Below are 27,676 nucleotides of genomic sequence, written 5' to 3' on the forward strand. Positions count from 1 at the left end.
ACATATTCAAGTCAAAAAGTTGTGACTCCTTTCTTCTTTTCCTATCTATCCCTAATTACATTATAGGAGTGATTTCTGAGGAATTTTTTCACAGCTTCACCTGTGCTAATAATATGTTGGCAGCGCAAACAAAGCTCTTAATACATATGCATTATATAAGCTGCTATAATGGATTTTGTGTTCAACTAAGTTGATTTTTTTTGCAAAGAAATGTTCACAACAACCAAGTGAAAATTACCAGTAAAGCAAGAAAGTGTGATTTGAGTCATGAGCTCCATTGTTTTTATTGTACAACACAATTGCACACAGGAATAAATCGATATATGTGAGAGACATTCTTTATCAAATCAAACAGATTATAACAATTATTATTAAAAATGACACAAAATACACTAAGGCTGGTATTGCACAATTAAAGTAAATATTATAAAGTACTCTATTAAACATTTTAAAAATTACAATAAATTACACATTACACAGCCTAGAAGCAGTTCAATTTAAAAAATAAAAGGAAATCTCAAGTTTTGCATTTTGTCTGCGTGAGGAAACAGCACCACCTAGTGGATGAGACAGGTTAACACTACTCATCCCAATAATACATGAATGGCGTTCATAAAAGATTGAGTTAACACATGCTGGCTTATAAGAGCTTCTCAATAATCAGAATATCACAGAAAACTAATTTATTTTAGTGATTAAGTTCAAAAAGTGAAACTTACAAATAAGAAAGATTAATTACAGACAGCGCAATATATTCCAGGTGTTTGTTCAATAGTTTGGATTATTGTGTTTTGCAGTAAATTAAAAGCCCAAGAAGAAAAACTAGTCTGTTGGTGAGATGTACCACCAACAATCTCACAAAAATGGTTTTATTGGCTCTTTTTAAATACTTCAATCTGAGAAACTCAGTTGTGGTAAACTATAATCGTCTAAATTAAGATAAAAATATCACTCACTTCGCAGTGAGCTTTGCAGTAAAATACCTTTTCGGTTTGGATTTTCTTCACCAACATTCAGCAAATGATGAGCAGCACTTCATCAGTAGTGATGTGAACAGCGACAGAAAAACACACTTTGTGCAGATCATTATAAAACTGGCCAGTAGTTTGTAATAAAAATTAACAAATGATTGTAAAACCTGAAGGTTTTCCTAAGAAACTTAAAAACTGAGCAGCGAGTTATGTACCTAACGTGAATTTGATCAATTTGCAGAAACTCTGAAATGACTTTTCAAATGACTAATACAAAGAATCACTTGAGTGTCATTAGTGTTTCTGGAAATTTCCTGTTTTCCTTTGGATTGGCTCACAGTTGATTGGTTTTTGGGACTAAACTAAGTAGCTTTGTTGCTCTTGTTGTCTTCTATTTGATTTTAAACATCAACATTAAACCAAATCAATCATTATTTGGTGAACTGAAGCCCACCCTCAGCTGTATTATCTTACTTTTTAGCTCTACTGACACAAGCTGGGGCAGGTGTCAGTGTGCATCCTCGATGATTTTGGTGAAGTGTTCTCCCGTGTACAGACCGTAGTGCAGCGTGCCTTTCTGCGCCGCGGCCCACGCCATTTGGCGGCTGGAGAAGCGAGCGGCCCAGTTGCCCTGAGGGTCCACGGTCACGACCCCTCCAAGTCCCCCGACTCTGGACTTCATGTGGGCCAGGCCCAGATCACTGGCAGCTTCAGCTGACTGGCCTGGGCAGAGAGGAGAACAGAGCGATTCATAAAACATGACAATCCTGTGGTTCGCTTCCACCAGTCAGAGCTTAACGCACACTTAGTTTTCTCTAGTCTGGTTTTTGTTTTAGTGGAACAGGAAGGCTTCCTCTTAGCAGCACATACACAAGGTGGATTGACAGCGCTGAGACCCTCCTCTTGTATCTGATTGGCTGCTTCTGGGAGAATTTTCCCACATTTTGTCTCATATTATACTGTTGAAACATAGCGACAATTTTAACAAATGCGTAGAAAAACATTTTTAATAAAAGTTACATTCTGCAGCTTTATAGTTTATTGCACACTGCTACATACTGCCCCCTTCTGGGCATCTTACAAGTAACATAACATGAAGAAGCTGCTTGTTGTATTCAATGATGTGATGAGAAGCATTGTATGCTAAGAGGAGGAAGAGCCACTCAGATGTTGGTATTTCTATCCTTTAAAACATGTTTAATTTTATGTTTTTATATCTTAAAGATGTTTTTATATTCCTTATTTTGGTTTGCATGTTTGTGTTTTTAATCTAACTTTAGACATGAAGTCTGCTAACATTGATTGATTGATTATTGCATTTTTCACAGTGCACAAATCCCAGTCCATCCATTCAGAACGGATGTATTTGAACAGGCTCCCTGTGTCAGCGTTACCTTGCTCCATGTGGAACAGGATGTGTCTCGCCAGCGTGACCTTCATGATGGCCTCTCCGTGGCCCGTAGTCGACACGGCTCCTGACATATTGTCAGCATAGCCTCCACTGCCTGAAGCAAACATCACAACAACACGGACGCATGTTTAAGGCTCATATTTACTCTTTGTTTAGGCAAACGTCTATTGAACTGTTGGAGCCGTTTGCTTCTAACATAATGAAAAGTGTAATGTGTAATTATGTTTGGGAAATGAAAAATGGGGTGTCTTTTTGTATAAGTGTGAGGTTACAGAACATGTTATTTGTTTTAAACCAAAGAACAATCAGCTGAACTGTGACTCTGCTTTGTTTACTTATCCTATAGTCCAGATCTGCTGGTTAAAGTTTAACAGTCTTGAGAAAGAGGAACACTCGGCTATAAAAACTTCTGAGCTGACTTCATTTATTGTTTTACAAGTGCAAGAACGAAAGATGCATTTAGTTATTGCTTAACGTTCTCTCTCCAAATGCCAACTATCATCCATCCATACTCCATAACCTCTCCAAGGTGCCAATGATATGAGGTTTTGCATCTACAGAACTCTGCATTAATGAAGCGAACCATTAACTCCTCAAAGTATTCTGGAGTCGAATGTTTGTGCATCTGCCTCACAGCTGAAGCTTGGCCAAAACCGGGTCGCCTCATCATCAGCTGCAGGTGTGAGGACTGACCGATGCACGGGGTGTCGCCCACTCGGCCTTCCATCTTGTTCAGCATTCCTCCGGTGGAAGTCGCACACGCTACGTTGCCGTCGGTGTCGACTGCCACCGCTCCAACCGTCCCCATCTTCCCCCTAAATGAGGAAACAGGTCAGCAGAGATTTCTTTAGATTAACATCAAATATGGACAAAAGCTTTCTATATAAAAGTTAAGCAACATTTTGTCTTTTTTTAGTGTAGATTCTTAAAATGAAGTGTAAAGAGACATTTGTCATGGAGTACAATCTGCTCCAACTTCGATATTAGTGCTACTATTCATTAATCACCATTATAGTCATGATAGCAAAGATTATGAGCAGCAGGTTAGGAAGTGCTAAAAAATGTGGAGAAAAGCAATGTTCCTACAATAAAAGCACAACTGATTTTCTGCACCTCATCCAAAGAGATGTCTTAGGCAAAACAATCACTTTGTGAGTGTGCCTCATATTTCTACTATTAAAAGCATAAGAAATGTATGGATGGTTCCTACAACCAAAAAAGTAAATAAAAATAATGTTAAAAAAAAGATCTGTTCCTTATTTTAGTTGGGTGACTATTTGTGAGTTTCGCTAAATATAAACAAAAAGACAACATCAGTTATCTCAAATACTACTACACTGCAAAAACACAAAATCTTACCAAGTATTTCTGGTCTACTTTCTGGTGTAAATATCTTAGTAAACTTGAAGAAAGACACACTTAACTTAAAAGCACCTTTCCAGCAAAACATAGAGGCTTGTTTAAAGTAAATACTTCCTTAATATTGCTGAAAAAATACTTGTTCCATTGGCAGATAAATTAACTTATAGACAAGGGGAAAATATCTTGTTACACGTGAAATAATCTGCCAATGTAACAAGTACTTCTTCATTAAAATTAAGAAATCATGTACTTAAGATCAAGCCTCTATAATTTGCCAAAAAGGTACTTTTAAGTTAGTTTCGTCTTATTTCAAGTGCACTAAGATATTTAAACTAGAAACGAGACCGAAACTATTTGGTAAGATTTTGTTTTTGCAGTGAATCTTTAATGAAATCCAGTATTTAGTTTTACATTTGGCACTCCACAGGGTTGGCGTCTGGGGCCAGGTTTTTTTTCCAGCGCATGCGGGAATACTCCGTGATGAGGGACTCCTGAGGAACCTCGGGAACGCCCATAGAGCGAGCAAACTGACTGGCACCCTCCGCCGTTAGACAGGCATGGCTGGTCTGAAGGAGGGATCAAAGGTCGCGTCGGTGACATACATTCACAGTGAACACTTTCAGGACAGTCCAAACATTTCTGCAGCTACACTGCTGCCTTCTTTCTTTTTCTTTTCAAAATGAGATGCAGAATCACTTTGAACGGTTTTAAAATGTCTATTTAAAATAAACACCTTGTCCATGACAAGTCTGGCCAGCTGGACTGGGTTAGCTATGTTGCGGATGGCAGACACGGCGCCGCTGCTCAGCGTTTTCCCATCCATCACGAGGGCATCCATCTCCACCTCCCCCTTCAGGTTCAGCACTGAGCCACATCCTTAAAAAATATATGAGAAATGACTGAGTTTGTGGACAAATCCGATGGAAAACGTCACAAGCTTAGGACAGGACACCAGTTTTTTTGTTTTTAGGCTTCCAGATTTTAGTTTGCTTTTTGATCTTGAAGACATTTCTTTACCACTTTAAGCTTGTCAGATGGTATCCCTTCATGCTGGAAAAACTGCAATAAGCATCAGAAATTTTTTGTTGCTGGCAAAACAATTCCTCATTTTTGCTCATGGAGGAAATTTTGATCCCAATTTTACTTCAATGCAGTGTTGTTAGAAGCAAAGTCGGAAGAACTCAATTTAATCTGGGCATACAGATACACACACTAGTCTGATGCTAAGCTTAAGCTAGCTCTGTACTAGTGGAAACAAGACTCTACAATCCATACCATCACTAGAATCTCTCGCCTTGATATTTTTAATAATGAACCATTCTGCTTTTTTAAGCTTTAATATTCTTAGCAGCAGAAAGTAAGAAAATAAGTCGTAATTTAAACTTGATCTTAGCTCTAATAATCTACAAACAATGAGAATTCTCACCACAATATCCAAAGCTGAAAGTGTCAACTGCACAGCTTTTTGCTGCATAGATATATTTAAAAAAAATCCTGCACAGCAGGAGCTAGTTTTAGGTGGCCATCTCATTTTTACAATACCTGCATTGAAAGATGGATTATTCTCCAGTAGCATAGCAGCCTCCACCACAGCATCCATACTGCTGCCCCCTCCCTGCAGGACTGCATACGCTGACCTCACTGCAGAGCACACTCCTGAGGTGGACAGGTCCGAGCGCTCTTTGGGGATGTGACCCGCCCCCCCATGGACCACCACAACTGGCAACATGGCAGTCCCCTGGAAAAATAACTCTTAAATCTGTTATTCAGATTTACACTGAACAAACCACACGTACTCCGTTTTTTCTCTCCGTCTAAAGTTGAATCAGTGCAAATTGCCCTTGTTTTAGATCAGTTGGAATTAGCAAAATTATTATTATTGCTAAATGCCACAATAATGAGAGAGAGAACATATCAGATTTATTTCAAAATTAGGTGTTTACATACAATTAGCATTAGCTTTGAACTGAATGACTTGGGCTAAACGTTTTGTGTTTCTCACAATAGTTAGCTGGAATTTCTTTATGTTGACCAATAGGAGAGATGCTAGCTCTGAATTCCCATCAGGAACCCCCACAGCCTCCGTCCCCTACTGTTATTTTACATCTAGAGTCAGAAGAAAAAAAACAAAAAAAAAACAAAAGAGAACACAAAGAAAATAGAAATAAATCTGTAAATTATCAGAAAAATGAGAAAACAGGAGGCAAAAACGTAATAGAATATGTGACTTTTATGTCACATATTCTCATGTGACATAAAAGTCACATGAGAATATGGAAAAATTAGAAAAAAAAAACAAAAAAATAAATTAAAAAAGCAAATCTAATAAAACTACATTTGACAGATTTAAAATAAAATAAAAAAGTAACATGTTAAACTAATACTGTTGAAAATGATATACATACATTTTATGTTGCTGTATAATCACATAAAACGGGAAAGTTCTGATCAAATAATTTATTTCATTTTTGCTTTTTTTGTTGCTAATTTTGGCAGGGTCGGTCCTCCATATAAATCTATGTATTAGTTTTCCTTTTTGAATTACATTTGTATTACTTTAATATAGAGATTCACCTGTACAGACTAGTAAATTTCAAAGATGAAAAAGTCGTGTTTTTGTAACAGTGGTAACACCAGTTATACTACTAGCTGTGCCAAAACAAGCCTTTGCATTCAATAAACCCTTCGTAAACCACACTTCCGCACATAAATGCAAATTAAGAACAAATGATTTTTTTTAACTTTAAAGCAATTATTCAGGTAAAAACAATGAACAGTTACCCAGTAAAAAAAATAAAAATGCATAAATAAAAATAAAGCACAGAGAAAAAAAAACAGCAAGCAGTGCAAGGCTTACATGCTGTCTCCAATGAAACCTTACTCTAAAGACTGACCTAATTCCTTATTAGCTCTCTGAATGCAGGAAGAGCGACGCAATAGCTGTAACTCACCAAATGTTCACATCTACACCAACACAACCTTTAAATATCACGAACACAAACGGAATAATATATATCTTTTCTTACCAGAATATCCCAGTGACTAGAGGGGAAGCTAGAAGCTAGCAACAGTACATCCGGAACTCCACAACGAGCCGTTCAAAATAAAAGCCCTTTGCATCTGACGCAGCTTTTATTTTGTTAACTGACAGAATTAGCTTAGCAAGTGAAGAATAGACGTGATTTTGAGAAAGTCAGTTGAGTTGTAACAGGTAAAGAGCGTTTTGTTGATACATTTCTGAAGCTTGAGTAAGTTTTGTGGTTTAGATTAACATAAAATAGAATAAAATCTGATTTCCAAGCATATTTGTTTTCTTCAGAGCCAAACTTGCCAAGAAGAAATCAACAAATTAGAATATGTATTGTTTTGGGTCAGCCTTTCATAGGGATCTTCATGTCTCTATTTGGACAAGCTAAATATAGACATGGTTTTCTCTAAATGTTAGCCTTAATTTAATTAAAGCTAATGAATTACATGTCAGCACAAATATATTTGACTGTTAAATAATTAAAGGTATTCTTGATCAATAACAAAAAAAGTTAGGTATTTACCAGTATTGTTTATTTGTTACATGAAATTAGCCTTACAATTGCAATTGATTTATTTTTGCAACAGAACTCATCTTTATTAATATTTATTTTTATGAATGGCTTTATTTTCTGTTTTCAGTCACTCAACGCAAACTTAAAGCAATAAAAATACTTAAAATATTCTGTAGATAAATGCAGATAGAAAGCTGGATTTTGGAGGATCCCTTCAGCTGCACCATAAGCTGACCGTGGTGCTGAATTAGGCAGATTTCAGGTTGTACTTTTAATTTACAGCATTGCCCAGTCATGTGACCAGTAATTTTAGCAGTCGCTCCAAGACTCTTAAAAGCAAGCTCATAAAATTTAAAATATAAATAATGGGGTCAGTATTTAAAGTATTGGCCAGATTTGGTTCTAAAATCTCTTGCTGATAAATTCAGCCTCCATCTCCTGGTTTGTGGAAGCATCTGCACGCCTACATGTTTTAGTTTACACTCACTTGACCACTGCTAACCACTGAGCAGTCCCATCATGGGCTATAATTATAATATTGTTCAGTGACATACTGTAAATGTCATATGGCTGTATGGTGTGGTTATATAGGAAACCTCAGGCTCTCTCCAGAATAGTTTCTCAGCGGATTATGAAACAAGAAAGAAAAGATTATACAATTTCTAGATTTATACAATTCTACAAGGTAAAAATTTCCACTTAAATGTATTATTTTCCTAAAGTATCATGTTATAGTTTATAACTTTCTATCTTTGCTTAGTTAGCTTGCTGAATCACCTTTATCAGTAATAATGTACAATACTTTCTACTATTATTTAACAAACTTGTTTTTGTTTCCTCCAAGCGAAAACAACTTATTATAGCCAAATGTCTTTCTGACAGTCTCATATGTTGTGGTTTATTCAGATAATTGCAGCCATGCATTAAGAAACTGGAAAGTGCCTTTTGTCAGATAAAACTAAATTATTATTATTATTATTATTATTTATTTATTTTTTATATATTTTTTTCTTCTTCTTTTAGATCAGAAGCAAAACACTATGTGTAATGGTAATCTAACACATCACCTGGTGCACATAGTTAAAAAAAACTGCAGTGGCAGCATCATGCTTTGGGAAATGCTTCTTCAGCAAATAGGAAAGCTGGTCAGAGTGGAAGAGAAGATAAATGGATAAACAAAGAGGAAGAATCCCAGAAGAAAACATTGACTCAGATTCAACCACACTCCACTTTGTGTTGGTCTATGACATTAAGTTATAAAAAAATACACAAAGGTTTGTGGTTGCAACATGTTAAGATGACAAATAAACAAATAAGTAAAAAAACAAACAAACAAAGTTGAAATAAGTTTGAGAGGTACAGTCATGATCAACAAAGTAGAATATGTGGTCCAATGAGGCTCATATGTCAGATTAAGTATCTTTTGAAAATAACATCATTTACATTAAACCCTTATTTACGCTTAAAAATGTTTAGTTTCTGTTCTGATGTCATATTATATATGTTAAAGTTATTGTTTGTATTAGCTGTAAAAGGAAATATCATCATAAATAACAAAATTAATGTGTGTAAATAATAGGCATGTTGCATTAAGCAACAAATCAATTAATCACATAGTAAAATAAAATTAGCTTAATTTTAATTTGCATGATTTATCATTTTTCTTTTTTTCTCTCTCTCTTTCTACCAAAAGCTGGATAACAAAAGTCTTCAGTCTGATGATTTGGAAAAGCTAGCCCTTTTTCAAAGATTTTGTTAACAGAAACTTCATAAATCATTTTATTTATTGTTTTGTTTATTTATCTTATTTTTAATATTTAAAATGTTTTCCAGTCCCAGAGTCAAATCTTCAATAGAATTAAAATTTTATTTAATTCTTTGAGAATGCGTTCTTGAATTATTATGCCATTACCATCATATTACTTGAAGATGGTCTCAAAATAACAACAATATCGTTTATCGCAATAATTTCTGGGACAATTAATAGACCAGCAAAATTTGTTATTGTGTTATCCTGATGCTTTTTGAACTTTTTCAACATTCTGTTTTATTGAATATGACTTTTGCAAGAGTGGATATTTCTGTAACTCTTCCTTTTTTCCTTTGTCTTTGCTTAGTAAATAATAACAGCAATGCTTATTTTAGAGATTTAATCTGAATTCGTGGTTAAAAGCTGATTTTTTTAATACGCATATATTGCTTAATATAGAAACAATAATGCTAATTTATGTAATTTACGATATGATCGTCATCATGTGGTCTCGTAAAGCCACAGTGCATCCTTGAGGAACCACGTATTTCCTGTGTGTGTGCGCTAAGGACCGCCGAGAGCGCGCATCATGACGGTGAGTGGAGCCCCCATTCTCAAATGAAGGCTGCTCGCTCCCGCGGCACGGTAAGTGAGCGCGCTTGAGGGGCTGCGGTCCCATTGACGGTTCCGTCTCCCTGACAGCAGCATCAGCATCAGCAGCAGCGGTGGCGGCGGCGGAGCTGGAAAACAAGAAGTTACCGCCTCGCCCCTCAGCCACAGGAGCCAACCGAGCGCGCCGACCAGAGAGAGCCGTCTTCAGGGAGCCCTCCTCCCCCTCTGCCTGGGCACAAGGACGGAAACGAGGTCCTCTTTCCCGTGTGCCAGCGTCCCGACTGACCGCCGGAGATATGGGCTCACCGTAAAACGGAGGTGGTGGAGGGGAGAGGCGGGCGGGTGGGCGGTGGGAGGGGGTGGGGGGAGAAGGCAGCGGAGCAGCAAGAGGGAGGAGAGGCTGAAAACGGCAACGGGAACCGAAGCGCTAAGGCCACAGTCACCGCAGCTAACACCACCCCGGGCGCCCCCGCCACCGCCATGGGAACTCCGCATCAGCCGCTCCGACCGCCGCTCCATCAGTGGGCCATGTCGTGATCCGTGGGCTCCTCCAGCGGGTTTTTCATCCGTGATCCGACAGGAGGGAGGAGAGGAAGGAGGAGAAGGAAGAGGAGCCGGGAGTGAAGAAAGGTGGTGGTGGTGGCAGGGAAGATGTTCGCCTCGGTGGGCCCTCGGGGCGGCCCGCGCCCACCCGCCGCTCCGGCCATCCCGGAGCCGGACCTCAGCCATCTGACGGCGGAGGAGAGGGACATCATCATGTCTGTGCTGGCTCGGCAGCGGGCGGAGGAAGCCAAGGATGAGGCCATGTTAAAGTAAGGGAGGGAAAAGAGGAAAAAAATTAGTGTGTGTGTGTGTTAATGTCATTTTTGGAGAAGTCCAGCACCTCAGATCTCTCTGAACTGAATGTTTCATTAGGACTTCCACACTGAATCTTTCCACGCGTGTGTGTGTTTGTGTGCGTGTGTGTGAGTGTGCGTCCTGCTGGAAACTCCACACAGAACTCACTGACTCACAGGCTCTTATAGGCTGGAGCTCTGCGCAGGAGGAACCGTGCATGGGGCAGAAGGATAAAATCAGGTCCTCATGTACTCCCAGTGACTGCTGGGAAACAGAGCAGAGGCTGACGCTCTGTAACTACTCCACACATTTCAAAAGAGGAGCAAATTTTCTAACCTGCACTTCTACATGCAGAGTTTGTGCCTGAGTCAGGCAGCAAGTAACTGAGCAATACCTGACATATTTCTCAGCCTTGGATGCTGTGGCTAAGCGAAGAACAGTAAAAGTAGAATCTTCCCTCTGCTGGGTTTTATCTGTGCAGCATCCATCTCAACAGCTGCTGTTCTCAGCTCTGGGGTGCGGCTGAGCCTTTCCCAGCCTTATGCACCGTATGTAGGCCAATGCTGTTGCAACAGACATCTCACAGGCTGTTACAGAATCAGTCGGCCTTCAGCAGCAGTTCAAAGGTACCAGTGGAATCTGATTTTCTTTTTACACTACAAAAAAAAAAGAAATGCATGTAGGGAAGACTGAGGGTTTACAGTTGATGTGCAGAGTTGCAGCCAAACCACCGTCTCCTGCAGGATTAGAAAATCCATCAAGTTGAAGCTCAGTGTTTCTGCACAGTCTGCATACAAGCTGCATGCACAGATGAGCAGATAGAAAGCTAGAACGACCCACCTTAGTGAGGCGCTCCTCCAGCTCTACGTCCCTGTTCTATTTTAAGCCCACTGTATGGACTGATGGCCCAGCACTGGAACGGAAGATCGATTCATTGCATCTAAAGAAGGAAATGTCCAATACGTAGCTCTCGCTCTAAGTAGCTCTGCATCACTGCAACTAATACATTAAATGTAGTCGTGTCTTAGCGCAGCAGCTGAAAATAAGGCAGGCCGTCATGTCCTAACCCACATAAGTGCCTCCACTGTTTGCTGTCACCACTCTTTAGATGGGGATCATCGAGAGGAAGTGGTGTATGTGTGAACAGAAAGAGTGCACTGGTTTGCTAATACATGCATGCCAGATACACTAGCTGTACGGTAGCGTGGGCTGTGATGCGGAGAGGCAGAGTTTACACTACACTCGGTCAGTTTTTATTACATAAAATGTGGGGCTAGCTTACTATAGAGTGCTTCGGCTACATCACACAGCCGTGTGCTCTCTGATATAAGCTGGTGCATTCTACATAAAATATCTCTGTGGCTAGCTGTGCAGTTAGATAAAGATAAGCCTGAAGAAGATGCTATAGTTTGTCTTTTTGCACACACTGGCCAGTGCTGCTTTTGACTGGACGGTTTAGTGAGGTTCGTGAATCTGCCACATGTGGCAGAGTTCAGACACGATGCTCACACTTTGCTTTCTAGAGAGAGAAAAAAGTAATTTCATGTTGATGGAGGGAACCTGAATTGATCTCTGGTTTTCTAAAGCCTTCCAGTCTCTCACTGGGGTTTTTTTTTACGAGGGAAAGATACAAACTTTACGTCTTTCATTATCTGACAGAGAACTGTTCTTACAACATGCTTGACCTTCCATCTGTTCATATATCAAACCATAATCTGGCAAACACCTTTCCCCTGTTTGTTAGGGTGGACTTAAAGTTTTATCACGATATTTTGTGGTAGTATTGTGATAACGATGAAAGTCACGATAAGAACTGTTGCTTCTTTTTTAGGTAACTGTATGACAGAGCAATTGTTGCCTCGCAAACACAAATACTGCTCTATTTTTAATATACTTCCTTAGGAAACCAATCACATTGAGAAGTGTGATTTATGTCACTAAAGTGCTCACAGTAACTGCATTTAATCATATTTATTGATATTTATTACAGTGGAGAAAAATAGCAAAAATAATCCTGACAATACGGGAAGCTTTAAAGGTTTTTAACACATCATTATTTCAGATTTATCTTGTAAACGATAAATCAAAATTTGATCAGAAGACGGTGGACGGTAAGAACGAGTCTTCACCCAGAACGGACATTTAAAGCTCTCATGGTGCCTGGACTGAGAAACCTGCTGGTCTTTGGTCTGTCAATGAATGACAACGGATTGGGTTCCAATATGGCCGACTTTTCATCTATCTCTGTCCTGAGTTACTCAGATTCCCTGCTGGAAACTGTCTGTCTTGCTGCTATGGCTCACAACTCAGGACACCATTACGTCAGGGGGTGGAATATGTACTTGAAACAAAACACCATAAAAATATGGCTTTACATAGCAGATATATAGTTAATAAACCTGGATTTGAACCGCTCTAGTTCAAAATCAGGCATACCTACACTGGCAAACCTAAACGGGTATTTTATCCTGATTTTAAAATTTATGAAATCTTTATACTATTTGTGAAATCATAAAAAGTAGATAAGGAGTGCTCTCTCTGGGTGGCATTCATGCTAAAACCAAACTCTGCTTTTAAGGTTTACCTGGATAACTGTAGTTTGGAAGGGCCATTATCTCACACCCTCTACACTGCAAAAACACAAAATCTTACCAAGTATTTTTGTTTAGCTTCTAGTGCAATTGTCTTGAAATTACACAAAACTAACTTCCAACTAACTTTTCAGCAAGATGTATGAGCTTGTTTTAAGTCAATAATTCCTACTGATGTAAAAGTACTTGTTTTACTGTGAGATTATTTCATTTTTCCCTTGTTATAAGTGAAATAATCTGCATTTTTTAATCGATATTTAGGAATTATTAACTTAAATATGAAACAAGCTCATATTTATTTCTGAGAAATTACTTGTAAGTTAGTTTGCTTTATTTCAAGTGTGCCAAGATATGTGCTCCATACACCAGATCAAAAATACTTGGTAAGATTTTGTGTTTTTGCAGTGCAGCTGCTTCTGTCCCACAATAAGGATCAAATATGTGTCTTAGCATTGCACATGGTGTGGCATATGTGAAATATCTTAATGGACATGCTGTCCATGGCTTTGTTCAAAGCGACCTCTGTGCTGACCGTCTCTTCTCTGTGAGGAACAGAGATGTTTTATTGGTAGCACACTGAGTGTTTGTCATGAACAAACCAGTGAAACTGACCTGTAATCAGTGGTTTATTTGCTCCGTATAAACTCCCAGAACAGAATCCTTTGCTACGTCTAAAGTTGCTCAGATTGTTTCATAACGAGTGAGTGGGGTACCCACAGTGCTGACAATGAAAAGACACGTCTTCTGTTTTAGACAGCGTGGGTGTTGGCAGGGAAATCTCTCCTGAGTTCCCTCTGTGATCAGACTAATCAGAGCGCTGCTCATGTTTATTGATGAGGGAGTTTTGAAACACGCTGTGAATGTGTCACTGGACATATTGAGATCATGTGATTGTTGTCTGAGGCCTGTCATCCACACCTGAAAGCGTCCGAGCGGTGCGATAAGATCAAAGAGAGTCAGTTTTATTTGCTTATTCATACGAAGGTTTGAAACATGATTGAACAAGTGGCAAGAAAAACTTTGTTGGAAAACTTGGAAGAGGCAAGCTTGCATTTTGTGCAATCTTAAACAGGTACAAGGTAAAAAGATGTCATAGAAATGAAATGATGCTTACATGCATCTAAATATGGATGAAAGATTAAAGGTGAAGAGCTGCTTTATTAGCAAGATACAAACGGTGTGTGCTTTTTCAGAAAAAGCAGAAAAATACCTTTGCAGAAAAAAAGTTTGTTGCCTTTGTTGCTTATGGAGCTAAATTGGGGCCACAAAGTTTGTTCAAAAAAGTTTTTTCAACCTTTTTTTGAAACTGAAAATAAAAAACTTGAATCTGAAAAGTAGCTTTGTTTTTTTCAGTTTCAAACTTTTTATTTCAGGTTGAAAATTGTTTTTCAGTTAATTTTTTTGTAAGTTTATTTTTTCAGATTCAAATCTTTTTTTTTTTTTCAGTTTCAGAAAAAAATTTTTGCCCAAACTTTATGGGCCCAATTTAGCTCTATAGAGGAGCTTTATCAGCTTGGGAAATGTTTCAGCAGAGCTGCTGTTCTTCCACACTGAGAGGGTTCAGAGTCGGGCTGTTAATGTATCAATATGGATGAAAACTGAGATTAAAGAAAATCTGGCTTATTGTCAACATAGAAAAAACTGCTCGCTCACTACATGAAAAGTACATTTACACAAAGTTATCTGTTGATATTTCAGTGCAGTAGAAAAGATGTTAAATGCAGAAAACAAATCAAACTTTCCATATCCGTGTTAGAGCTGAATTTGGAGAAAACATATAGGCTAAGCAAAGGCTAGTCTTTAAAATATGGACTAATATAGGCATAAAATAATGCTTCTAGGTGTCAAAACGTTTTAACTTGGACAGTTATGGGCAATCAGAAGAACCCCGTGTGTCTTTAGGATGGTTTTTTTGTTTAAAGAAAATGTTTGTTTTCTTTAAAGGCTTAGGTTCCTCACCAGAGGTTGCATATTTTACATTGGCTCTCTAACCATATTTCCCAAATTTGTATGTTTCAGAGAGGAGAAGCCGATTCAAGCGAGGACAGTGAACCTGGTCGGACAGAGGAAGCCTCCACCGCAAAATGACGTCAGGTGAGTGGAAAACTTCTTCATCCCCACCCACCTGAAGCTTTGCTGTGAAACCTACTTTACTCCTCCGATGAGCACAACACGAGGCCTGTAATGTGACGGTTCAGTCTGAATATTTTCACCCCTGGTGTTTATAAAGGAGACTTCCTGATAAAGATCCACTGAAAGCTGCTCTGATTGACCATTTGTCTGGCTTCTCCTCCTGTGAGTGCTTCCCTGTTCAGGTTGCTGTCTGTCATCTGTTACACTGCAGCCACGGAGTCCATCCTGAGACGGACACGGTCAGTGAGCTTAGTCTAGTCCTGGTATTGCGGAGTCATCAATAAACGTCCAATGCCTCCCCGTGCTGTGAAGTCGCTGGCTGAAAACTCAGTTTGGTTTTGGATGGAAACTTGTTTCACATCCAGTTTTAGGGTTTCTTTAAATTTTCAGTAGATCCAGTGAATGTTGGGCTGTAAATATGCTTTTGGGGCGCGGGAAGCCGTCTGGATTAAAAAAACAAACAAAAAAGCATGAACACTGTATGCGCTGGGTTTTTACCTTAGAATGGCCAACTCTTTGTTATTCCTGTCAATTTGATACAGTAGAGGCTTCCACACTTCTCATATCTGTGTCCTCTGTCACTTTTATCAGCAGTTAAAACGGTTGAATCCGTTATTAACAAGTGGTAACCTGTTTTTCCGAGCCGCCTTTAAACGCAACATGAGCGCTACGGCGCTCGCGCTGGGTTACACCTGTGAAGGAGACCTGCTGCTGCTGGGCGGAGCTACGTAGGTGTGTTAGAGTCATGGCAGCAAACCAACAAAACGTTTGGAAACCACTGGGGGGGCCCAGGAGAAAAAGTTTGGGAACCACTCCTCTAATGAATGTTAAAGTTTGGGGGCTGCAAATGTGAATAAGCTAAATGTTTGATCCATATAAATGCTAAATATATAGTACTTATTTGATTTGCAACAATGACTGTTAACTCTGGCTTAAAAAGCCAACTTCTGCTTTAAATATAAGTTTAACAACAGATGCTGATCCAAGCAGTTTTTTTCCTGAGGTAAATTGATTATTCATAACACTAAAAATATCAGTTATATTGTTTTAGATCTAATATTTTTGTAATTAAGTTGTAAATTATGTTCTTTTTGCCATTTTAATTTTCCATAGATTTCAACATTCCCACAAAAAGAAACATATCCGTGTTCTTTTCTGCAAAAGAACAGAAAAGAAAACCTAAGAACAGAAACAAAATGGGATTCTTTAAAAATGACAACAAATTTCCTGAAGTAAATGTTTATCAAACATTTTATGCTGTCACTGTTTTTAAAGTCATGCAACATTTGTGGCAATAAACAAGTCTTATTTAAAATATGGCTCTGGATTGTAAATATTGCATTAAGCTGATCACAGTACAAGGCATTAGATGGTAATATTCATGTTTGAGTTTTAAATAGTTCCTTTTTAAATAAAGTCAAAGTTCAACGTATCATGCATTCAGCTCTGAAAAAATGCACCGAACCCCATTGAAAACCTCCTGGTTATTCCACCAAATATTAATTTCTGAACTCTTCCTGAGTTAAAACATTAGTATTGTTGTTCTAAATGAGTATGAACTTGTTTTCTTTACATTATTTGAGGTATGAAAGTTCTGCATCTTTTTCGTTATTTTGACCATTTCTCATTTTTTGCAATTAAATACTACATTTTTGCTTGGAATTTCAGACATGTTGTCGGTAGCTCATAGAATAATAAAAGAACAGTGTTCATTTTACTCAGACGTATATCTATAAAAAGTTTGATCAATACTTAAATCAAACATAAAAGTTAAAGGAACATTTTCCAATTTAGCTGACAAAGCCACTTAAGGCAGCTATCCAGGACGCCATATTTTAGGGGGCAGCACAGAAAACAAAACAGGAAAATGTTGTCAGCTAGAACTGAAAAAGTTTCAAATTCATTATTTGCCTGTGAAGTCATCGGGAGTCAGATCCTCCATGTCAGTGTAAACTCTGTTCTTAGGAGCTTCTGTCTGATGTAAAGTTTGCAATTAAGAGTTAAGCTGAACTTTCCTAATGACAGTAAGCTGCTGCTTTGAGGTTAGCCTTCTCTGGAATACAGCTTCCATCTTTGCTCCAATTAGCAGAGACAGAAGCTTGATGTTTTGGTCTGAAGCAATTATTTATTATGGAACCACTCAGTGATACTCTGTCCTTTACCACATTTACGTTAAGGCAGTTTTTATGTCAGTGGTCAGTAATAGAAACATGATTTGTCAGGGTTGCTTGAATCTAATTCTGTCATTTGATGTTGATGTGTTTGAAGAATCATCTGTGAATTGTTTTTTGATTCAGTGACTCTTAAAGCTGGAAATTTATTTTTTTTAACACCATAATAATAATATGTGAGATGTAAGAGATTATTTCATAGTTTAACAGTTGCATATTATCTGTTTTTCTGGTTAATCTTATCATATGGAGAGTATTTATTTACTTACAGAAACAATGTTTTTCATATTATTACACAAAAAAGTGTTCAGTTCACTGAACCGCAGCCTGAAAATGAGGGTATTGTGTTTTTAATTAACATAAATTAACTATTATTAATTTTTCTTTTTTTAGGAGCATAGTGTCAAATTGAACATTTTTGAAATTTTTTTTATTTGTTTTTTTTAACCAAGTTTATAGACATTTAGAACAATTCTTGTTTATGATGGGAAAGGCAAGAGACCATATCTTTCAAGTTTACTCAGAAAATGAATGCATGAACGCTTTAATTCAAATATAATTTAAAAGTTAATTTATTAATTAATCATTTAATACAAAATTCTTATATTTTAAAATTTTGGTCTGAGCCTTTTTAAATCAAATCCTAAGATATTATTATTCAGGACGACTGAATAATACTCTGCAGCTCTGTGACATTTTTATTTCTTCTCTCTATTTGTTTCATCAAAAGATGAAAAAAAGTCTTTATAATTTCACAACAATGTTTACTTTAAAACTCCACGGGGGATGTAGCTGGTAGCACTGTGGCCGTGCAGAAAGACGGTTTTGGGTTTAAATCCCGGCCTGAGTTTGCATGTTCTCCTTGTGCATTGTACCATAACTGTTAGGTTGATGGGTATCTATGAATTGTTCAGCAAAAATATTGATCCTAAAGTAATAAACATGACCGCTGGCTGAATAAAAGGGACTATTCCAAATCACTTAGCTGACAGAAACATCATAAAAGTTAATATCAACATGAATAAATGATCTGAACATGTAGCTATTGTTTGTGTGATAATACAAACAATATAATGATAATATTTTCCAGATTTTAATGTAAATTGAAGAACATGAGGAGTTATTTAGGTAGTATAACTTTGCTCATAGTCCTGAATCAAATTATTGAATTTTCATCAAAGACTCAAATTTTTTGCCACACCTCTGAAATATTTTGAACTGAATGACTGACATCTGTGCGGCACATTGGTACATACACAGTTTTTTGGAGTTAGACTTTCACTGTGACATGCTGGTATGTAAACTTCACTTTATTTGACCGAATGTGCACAAGACTTTAATGACAATGTCATAAATGTGACATGACACCTGTCCTGAAGATGAAGGAGTTTTCATGAATGTTTACGACTGTTGTCAGGAAACACTTTTAATGAAAAATTGCATTAAAAGTGTCATTATTTGGTAAATAATTATTCTTTTATTGAAAAGTTGCATTAAACCTTGTATTAAAAGTCAATTAAAATGGTCAACTTTGCATTAAAAGTATCATTGTTTACCAAATGACACTTCATGACAACAGTTGTAAACATTCATGAAGACTTCTTCATCTTCATGCCAGGTGTTAAACAGTATCATGTCAGTGTTATGCACACCCTGTAAAATAAAGTGTTACCTAAACTTATTCATATTCCTTATGAACCTAAAGAATCAGGAGGAGATCAGATAGTTATTCCCTTCACTGTATGTTGCGTGTTACTCAATGTCAGGTAATGATTCACTTAAAAGTTTCGCAATGTGTGAGAAACGATGTGGGCAGAGAAACCTGGATGCTGACTGTCATTTCCTGCCAAGGGTTTTTTGTACGTCTGATCGGCTCGGTACAGACAGAAGCGGACCTCTTTTGATCTGTTGACTAAGCTGCTGGCAGTCCGAGAGGACCGCCGGAGAACACTGCTTGTTTTAAACTTAACCCCTGCGTACTTTTAGGACTTAATCTCAGCGGGGTTTCAACTTTTAATAAGACCAAAACTTCCAGAAGTTTGTCAGTGTGTAGGAGACCGAGTGTTTCTTTAGCTAATCTCCATACAAAGGCTTTGAAAGACATAATTTAATTGACTGATTGCAGCCTTAATAATTACTAATTAAAGGAGCTTTTCTAAAATGCTGTAAGCCAATGCTTTCAGAAACAATTATTTTATATCACATTTAAAAACATATTGGAACCAGATAACTAAATGGGTCTGGTCATATGTTTGTATCTTAGTCCATGCCTCTCCTTCCTCCTGATGTAAGGGCAGCATGGTGGAAGGATGTTTACGCCTCACATCAACAAACGTGATTGGCCAGGTGTCCCCTGTTAGCAGGGTACCATGGCGACGGCCCAGCGGCCCTGTAGTAACCTCAATGAGCCTTGGGATTGGCGAGGAGTCACTTCCTGCCTTCCTTCAGGGATTGGCTGCGATCCTGGTCTTCCCACGAGTTTCTGCTCCAGCTGGTATCTGGAAGACACTTGACCAAACTCTCAGTTGTTCCTCTGAAGGGTTCAGTTTTGTAATTAGTCTTTAGATGAGACAGAAATTAGGTTTTACTGGGTAGGAAACAAATGCATTGATTGAATATTTTATCATATTATCATCTAAATGTATGTTATTTTACGCATATTTGCCTGTAACCATAGCCTGGAGTGTTTGACCAATACTGGATGGTTCTTCCAGGAAGGGTTATGAATTGACTGTTGAAACACAGATAGTGTAGTGAAAGGCTGTGCTTGAGTTTCTGTGTTGTCAAAACTTTCTAATAAAATAAGTATAATATATTAGAAAACTTAATCTGCCCTTTAGTTGGAAAATTGGAGTCAGTTCACCTCTTCTACTATTTTTACCCGAATTTCTTTGTATTTATTTCAGACTCCAAACAAATTATTAATAATGATATATGTTTAATTAATCATTAAAATACCAAATCTCAAAAGCTGTAATTTATTTGTAAATGATTTCATAACAGATAATATTACACCCTATGTGTGGCTCTGATCTCCAGTTGGCAGATGATTATTATAAAATGTGACGTTTTGTCTCCTGATTAAATCAAAATAAAACTAAGCGACATCCCACGAATAGGTATTATCTAATGGAGACAAGCAGCCAGTGGATTTTACTTTTGTGATGAAAAAATATCCTATAAAGTTATTTTTTCCACTCAGGATGGCTACAAATTACAAACTACCAAAACTGTAAAAGTAAAAAATAGTAATAAGCAAAATTCCTGAAAATACATTAAGGGCTCAATAATTTATTTATTTGTGTATTTTATTTTATCTATTTTGCTAAATTCCTTTACTTTTCATCTCATTGTCCTTTTTTAATTCACTGGGTGTAATTTTCTTAGAATTGATCTTTTACCATCCTAAGTTGTAGTTCAATAAAAATGCTCAAAAATTATCCTAATTTAATAAATTTCACAAACTTTTATAAAAACACATGTATGATTCAACAATTTATTTACGAATTATTTTGGTGAAAATGTTTTATTATGTCCAACTTTTTCTCTAACTTCAAGAAAAACCAGATGAAAAGTTGATCTGAAACATTTAATTGTGACTAAAATGAAGCGACCTGCAAATGGTTATCCACTTTTTGGAGGCAATGTTGTGCCTAAAAACTGATTATTGCATGAGCAGGTTTCTATGATGGTGTGTGACAAAATGTATTTGGTCATATGATTAGAATACACTTTCCATTTTGCATGTCGTCTGTTGGAAGCAGAGGATTGTAGATGTGCAGCCGGTCTGCTCCTGGATGATCCTTCCTAGTGCCTTCCAGATCCAGCAGTCGGTTGCTGGAGGAGCTTTCCAGTGCCGTTATTATGTCATGCATGGGATGAAAGATGTCCGCCGTTGATGATGACGTCTTGGCTTGCAGCCTGTGTCCTCTCCTTCTGCTCTGGGTCAATGAGGAGACAACTGGACTCCTAGATCAGTTTGTCAAGTCTTTTCATTTTTGCTTCTAACCCATGAAGAAAAGGTTGATGCCACAACTGGGGCAAACAGGTTTTCAGGAATCCCCCTGCAGTCTGATCTAAAATCTGCTGTTATTTCTAAAAAGTGAATTTTGGTAGTTTGGTGAAGTTTATTTAATTCAAATTAATTTCAAATTCTGATACTGATATCTGAGGTTTAGTATCCGATATATGAAAAGCAGTGCTGAATTGATTTAAAGCATTTCTTTTTTAAAACACAGACATAAAATGTATTGAATTACAAATTACAAATATTTGATAACATGCCAAAAAACAGCCCAAATTTAATTTGTTCAGTCGTTACAATTATTAATCCAACAACCAATGTAAAATAAACTGAAACTGACAAAAACAAAAGAACGGATTTGTTGCTCAAATCTAAAAATAAACTGCAACAAACCTTTCAAACGGTTCAGAAAGTGCAGTTAGGAGTTTTAAATATAATGTTGAATAAATAATAAAGCATGGTATCATTATGCATAGAATTAAACTGAATAGATCTATTATTATGAATTGGAAACATTGTCACCGATACCTGAACTAGATTTTTTTTTAATATCGGAACCAATACAGATATTAATATCGAATCGGTGCATTTTTATTTCAAATTAATATATTGAATCCTAAGTATTCACAACCACAAATCACATAAATCTGCTTGAAAGATGTATTTTAATTTACATGAATACGCTCAGTGGAGACCGCGTTTGAATTTTTAAGCCCTGAAATTTCCAAGCTTTTTCTAGAAAATTTCAGAGATTAATAATAATAATAATAATAATAATAATAATAATAATAATCAGCTTTTTTCAAGACAATTTTCACAGTTTCAAACTCAGAAATGTTCAAGTTTTTTAGTAGAAAATTCTCTGGCGAAATGAAAGAATTTGTCACTACAAATGTATGACCATATTTGCAGAGTCTGCGTGACTCACAGGATACGCAGCATACGCCTGAGTGTGTGAGAGCCTCAGGTCTGTTTTGTGACATTAGTATTATCAGCTTCTTGAAGGATTGTCCCATCTTTATTTTTCTTATTAAGATCGGAACAGAGGCCAAACATGACCGGCCCTTGGCTTCCAGATAACTGATGCTCTAACATATGAGATAATAAATTATATGTCAGTTTCACAGACAAGGCTGCACTGTTGCCTTACAGCAAGAAGGTCCTGGGTTCGATTCCCTGCCCGGTCTTTCTGCACGGAGTTTGCATGTTCTCCCCGTGCATGCATGGGTTCTCTCCGGGTACTCCGACTTCCTCCCACAGAACAAAATCATGACTGTCAGGTTAAGTGGTCTCTCTAAATTCTCCTTAGGTGTGTGTGTGTGTGCGTGTGTGTGTGTGTGTGTGTGTGTGCCTTATTTGACCTGTCTGTCTCTGTCTTGCCCTGTGATGGACTGGTGACCTGTCCAGGGTGCCTCTTGTCTGAAATGTCTCGCTGGCGACAGGCACCAGCACCCCTCCTGACCCCACTAGGGTCAGAAAAGGGTGAAAGAAAATGGATAGATATCACAGACAGTACAGTATTTGTTTCAATCTCAATTGTAATGAGTGGGACACTGTACTCTGTCAAGCCGTGGGTACATGGTAATTAATGTGTGAACACACACTACCTGTGAAAATTTCATTTGTTTGTGTGGAGGTATATTTGGGTCCATGCATGTGCATATACATGCTGTGTCTCTGTGTGTTTGCGTGGCGTTGCCAGGCCATATGGAGCGCTGTCTGGGGAGCACACTACCCACTTAGCTCTGCTGTTGGCTCTGGTGCTCTCTCCATCTGTCCGTTCCTTCTCTCTCCCATCTCTTCTTCCATCGCCTCTTCTTTTATTTCCATTTCTTGCAGCTTGGTTGCTTCTCACTCTTGCTCACCCTCACTCGTCAACACCCCGCTTCCTGTTTTCTGTTTGATCGCAACTGCCTGTGTTTGTATGCTAGCATGCAAGCATTAGTGACAGAGTCGAGTCTCTCCTTGTCGTTCTTTTTGTATTTCTTGTTTCTGGTGCCGCGGCACAGATCTCGTCCAGCACATTTAATTTGGCCCTAAACAGCTGCTGGTCTATTTATATAAGGACCAGATTGGGAGTTTGGAGACAATAATTACTTAAAAGCCTAGTTGGGGATCCATTGTTGTCTCAACGACTTTCGCACAGTGCCTGTGGATCTCCAACTCTCTGGCATTGAAGGTCTAACTCTCTCCTTGACCAAGCAAGACATATTGTGTGAAGTGCAACTTTCATTAAAATAATTAGCAGTAATGATCACAGTTTACAAGTTTAAACATGTTCCAGCTCTCACTACATCCATAACATATGGATCATAAATGGAAGAGCAGATCACAGATGAAATGAGCTTCTTCCATACTAGAGTCAGTAAGTCTGTTGCAATAAGCAATAAATCAATTAATCATGTAATAAATTAAAACAAGATCAATAATTTCTATTTGCATGACTGTTTTTTTTTTTGTTTCTACCAAAACCTGGATGACACTAAGACTTCAGTTTGGTGCAGTGGTTTCAACTAGCCACGATTTGGAAGGGTTATTTCATTGACAAAGACTTTATTTGTTGTTTTGTTTATTAATTTGGATATTTAACAGTTCCAGTGTTAAATGTTCATTAGAAATTAAATTTTATAGCTCTTTGGGAGGGTGGCATCTGGGAGGGATTATTATGATAGCAGTCCAGAAACGAAACCATGAATTTAAATTCCATTTCTACATGGACACAAATCCTAAGCATGCAGCCAAATTAGTTACAAACATAGCAACTAGTTACATTTACTCAATTACAGTGAACTGTTTTGAATAAACATACTTTTAGGAGGATTTTTACTTGTGAGTTTTACTGGAGTAATTTTATTATGAAGTATTTTTACTCTTACTTGAGTAAAAGTTTTGGATTTTCTACCCACTGAATGAAAAACAAACATGTTTTAACCAGAAATTCACTAGACAAAAAGAGACACACCTGCCTGCAGTTTATTTTGGTCTGTCTCATTATGTAATTTTAAAATATTAAATGATTGATAATTTGATCAATTACTCAGTACTTGAGTAGACTTTTTACCAAATACTTTTTTACTTTTAGTAAAAATATGTGGAAGTAGCACGGCCTTTACTTGAGTATAATTTTTGGGTTCTCTGCTCTGGATACAAAGTAGCGTGAAGACAACAAAGTAAAGAGTTTTGGAGTGGCTATAGCTCTAATCTATTGAAAATCAACTACAATTTTAATTAAATATATTTCAATTTATGCATCTAAAGAAGTTTTAAAACCTCTATTTTGGTACTTATTGACTTAAAAGAAAGTTTCAACACAGACAATCTCCCAGCAGATGTTGCTTATAAAATTATGATATCTAGAAAGAAAAGCTAAAATGAGAATGACTGGAACGCCTTTCACTTCGTCACATAAAATCATAGGTTTTACCTGGACTTTCCCCATATGAAGGGCTTTTCTTTATTGTCACTTACGTGATATTAATCCTAATGCTGGTGAAAAGAAGAAGGTTGATGTAAATTAAATTCAATATTTATTAACAATAGCATCTACATCTACACATTTCTTGATGTTAGGATTGAAATGGCTACAAAAGAGAGTTTAGGGAAAGAGAGAGCAGGAGAGAGAGAGGAAGAAGTGAGAAATGGAGAGAAAAAGCGAGGATGAGCAGTGAGTGGGTGGAAAGGCAGTCAGAGAAGTATACCAAGAGGAAGGGGAGGAAGGGGGAGGTGAGAAGAGGGGAGGGAGAAATGAGGAGAAAAGCAAAGTCTACATGACAGAGATGGTTAGCTAAGAAGCACACTGTACACTTGTGCTATTGTGTATGAAATTACTGCTGTCAGTTTGGGGATGAATCACCACGTTTCTTTTCTAATGGGGTTCCCCCGAATCCTGCATGTGCTCTTCTGCGCTGGATTCCTAGGCGAACAGCTCTCGATGCTTTCAACACTGCAAATCTCTCCTCTCCGGTAACCTGTAGCACCCGTCTGACGGAGCGTGATGTATGAGGAAGAGGTAGTGCTGGTGGGATGGAGGCGGAGAAAGAGGGGAGGTGAGAGTACACCCCGGCAGTTCAACGTGGCGGCATGAGGGAGAAGCAGCAGAGCTCTGGCACAGTGAGAGACGACTAGAGAGCGAGAGATGCTGCATGTCCCCGTTCCCATATGGTGAGCGGCCAGGCCGCATCGCAGCACATGCAGGCCCAAACGGAGAGGTATGCAAGCAGCAGAGAGCAGCTTGTAGGAAAGAAAAAGAAATATTTTAACCCATAAATCTGTGTCTAAATAAATATTTGGGTTTCATTATAATGGAGCTGTGCATCAGTACACAAAAAAGCGTAAGCAGGTTACTGAATACTCAAATAACTGTAACTGTAACATAGTTACTTTGACGTATGTTCAAAAAACTGCAAGATCCCTGAAACACTGAGTTCATTTAAACGAAGGCTAAAAATCCACCTGTTCATAGAGCAGTTTGAAAAGTTACACAGTAAAAAATCAACAGCAATACTTAGGTATATTTAGCCTGTCATAGGAAAAAAAAGATGTAGGTGTTCGTGTTATTCATACATTTATAAATGTCAGAGTTCCTAACTAAATATTTAGTTTATATATTTAGCTTTCAAATAACATTTAGAACATTTGGAAGCTAAATATTTAATTTGCAAACTCAATTTAGTTTAATTCTGAGCTAGATATCTAGTTTTTAAGCTAGACATTTCATTTTCAAACATTTATATTTATTTTTAGTTAGCTTGCTAACTAAATATTTAGTTTGAAAGCTAAATATTCAGCCTAAACCTAAGTATTTGGCTTCCCAAATAAATTTTGAATTAAAAAAGCTAAATATTGTAATAGATTTATAAAATCGCAGTTTATAAATCTATTAATGACATGGTGAAAATATCACTTTAAAACATGAAGACCCATATTTTTTTCTTTGACAGGTTAAATAAACCTAAATATTGCTATTAATTTTTTACTGTGTAATTTTAAGAACAATTTTTGTCCCATAAAAACTGGATTGCAATTCAGTTTATTTAGCACCAAGTCGCAGCAAGCATCATCTCAAGATGCTTTAAAAGGTAAACAGATCCAATTCATGTCCAGGAATGTATAATCAAATCAGTACAGTCCAATTATAGAAGCAGTTTGATCCTAGTTATAATCCAACGGTGTCAAATTGAGTTTAAATTGCCAACTGGTAAAAAGGAAACACATCCACTGCACACAGTCATTGATTTTGCAGCAGCAGAGTAAGCATGTGGTGGAGGTGGGGAGTTGATTGCATCGAGTCGTTCATGTCAAATGAGGTTTGCACATTTGAACGGAGCGGCCAAAAACATGTGCATGAAAACAGCAACATTTGTCCAAAGTCAGTAATAAGAGAAGTATTTTATTTTTGGGGGTGTCTGCAAATCAATTTCCACAATTTTTGTAAAGCTCCGAATTCCACTTTTTCCATTTTAACCATATTTATTAACCCTGACAGTGTGCAGTTATTGAGAGTGCAGGGCCGTGGCTTCAGTATGTCAGCAGACATTTGCTCTTTGGGTTCTGGCAGTTGGTGTGGAATGTCCTTTAATGGACACCGTACTTTGGCTTCTGCTACTGTAAGCCGGAAGTATAACGGTCAGTTTTGGCTTACGCCATTTAGGTTCAATGGCTGATTATTTTGCATTGTTTTTCTTTCTGTTTTTTATTAATTTATACAGCATTTGGAAAAATAGCTGCTTTAATGAGAGCTGCGTTAACAGTGAGTGTTTACTTTTGGTTCGGAAGGTGAAGCTGCTGTCAAGTGAGCCGGATAAACCATTTTTTGCACATTTAAAAAGTTTAAATGTGCAAAAAGGAAAATCTCCCTTTTAAAAATACTTTAGTGTTAAATTTCACACCACAATATGTCTGATAAAGAAAGCAGCAAAATGTAAAATCTTGTGTATACTTTTAAAATACTCAGGACCTTTGTTTATTTTTTATTTTATTTTATTTGTCACAAACATTTCCATTGATATACACGACTGGCAGAGTTTTTGAGTTTAACTCTCGCGATCCTGCAGCCTCCCTGAAGTTTTTCTCCTGATCTAGAAACATCTATAGATCTGAAAGTTTAGATTTTTATTTTGTTACAATGACTTTCATCGTTGTAACAACAAATATAGCTACAAAGACATCTATATCGCTCTTCTTGGTTGCTGGTGTCAGTTAATAATGCAAAATTCTGCATTTTATTCTGTATTTAATTATGTTTATTAAATTCTGTCTGTCATTTGGTTTCT

At 37.4% G+C, this 27,676-nt stretch overlaps 2 protein-coding genes across 18 annotated transcripts in view; one reads left to right on the forward strand and one right to left on the reverse strand.

The window, feature by feature from the left end:
• Nucleotides 1-265: 265 nt before the first annotated feature.
• asrgl1 (asparaginase and isoaspartyl peptidase 1) lies at nt 266-8,905 on the reverse strand. Of its 2 annotated transcripts, none has more exons than XM_015036683.1 (7): nt 8,378-8,905; nt 5,287-5,482; nt 4,478-4,620; nt 4,156-4,310; nt 3,076-3,197; nt 2,366-2,476; nt 266-1,694 (listed from the first exon to the last, which is right to left on the reverse strand). In XM_015036683.1, exons 1-7 carry the CDS (start codon nt 8,489-8,491, stop codon nt 1,480-1,482), a joined length of 1,056 nt encoding a protein of 351 aa, XP_014892169.1. In that variant the 5' UTR covers nt 8,492-8,905; the 3' UTR covers nt 266-1,479. The 2 variants fall into 2 exon arrangements, with proteins under 2 accessions (XP_014892169.1, XP_014892178.1); XM_015036692.1 differs by lacking the exon at nt 8,378-8,905 and adding an exon at nt 6,771-8,287.
• Nucleotides 8,906-9,279: 374 nt separating this feature from the next.
• The window catches only part of LOC106949934 (regulating synaptic membrane exocytosis protein 1-like), a 75,075-nt gene continuing 56,678 nt past the window's right edge, over nt 9,280-27,676 (forward strand). For 15 of the 16 annotated variants that reach the window (XM_015036497.1, XM_015036528.1, XM_015036536.1 and 12 more), the window contains exons 1-2: nt 9,280-10,460; nt 15,096-15,170. In XM_015036497.1, coding sequence (XP_014891983.1) covers nt 10,300-10,460; nt 15,096-15,170 — 236 coding nt within the window. In that variant the 5' untranslated portion in view covers nt 9,280-10,299. The remainder of the gene's footprint in view (nt 10,461-15,095; nt 15,171-27,676) is intronic. The other variant, XM_015036613.1, reaches the window with a different exon arrangement.

This window comes from Poecilia latipinna, unplaced genomic scaffold (genome assembly GCF_001443285.1).
Source record: "Poecilia latipinna isolate Pla-1442-1.1 unplaced genomic scaffold, P_latipinna-1.0 Scaffold23, whole genome shotgun sequence".
Lineage (NCBI taxonomy): Eukaryota > Metazoa > Chordata > Actinopteri > Cyprinodontiformes > Poeciliidae > Poecilia > Poecilia latipinna.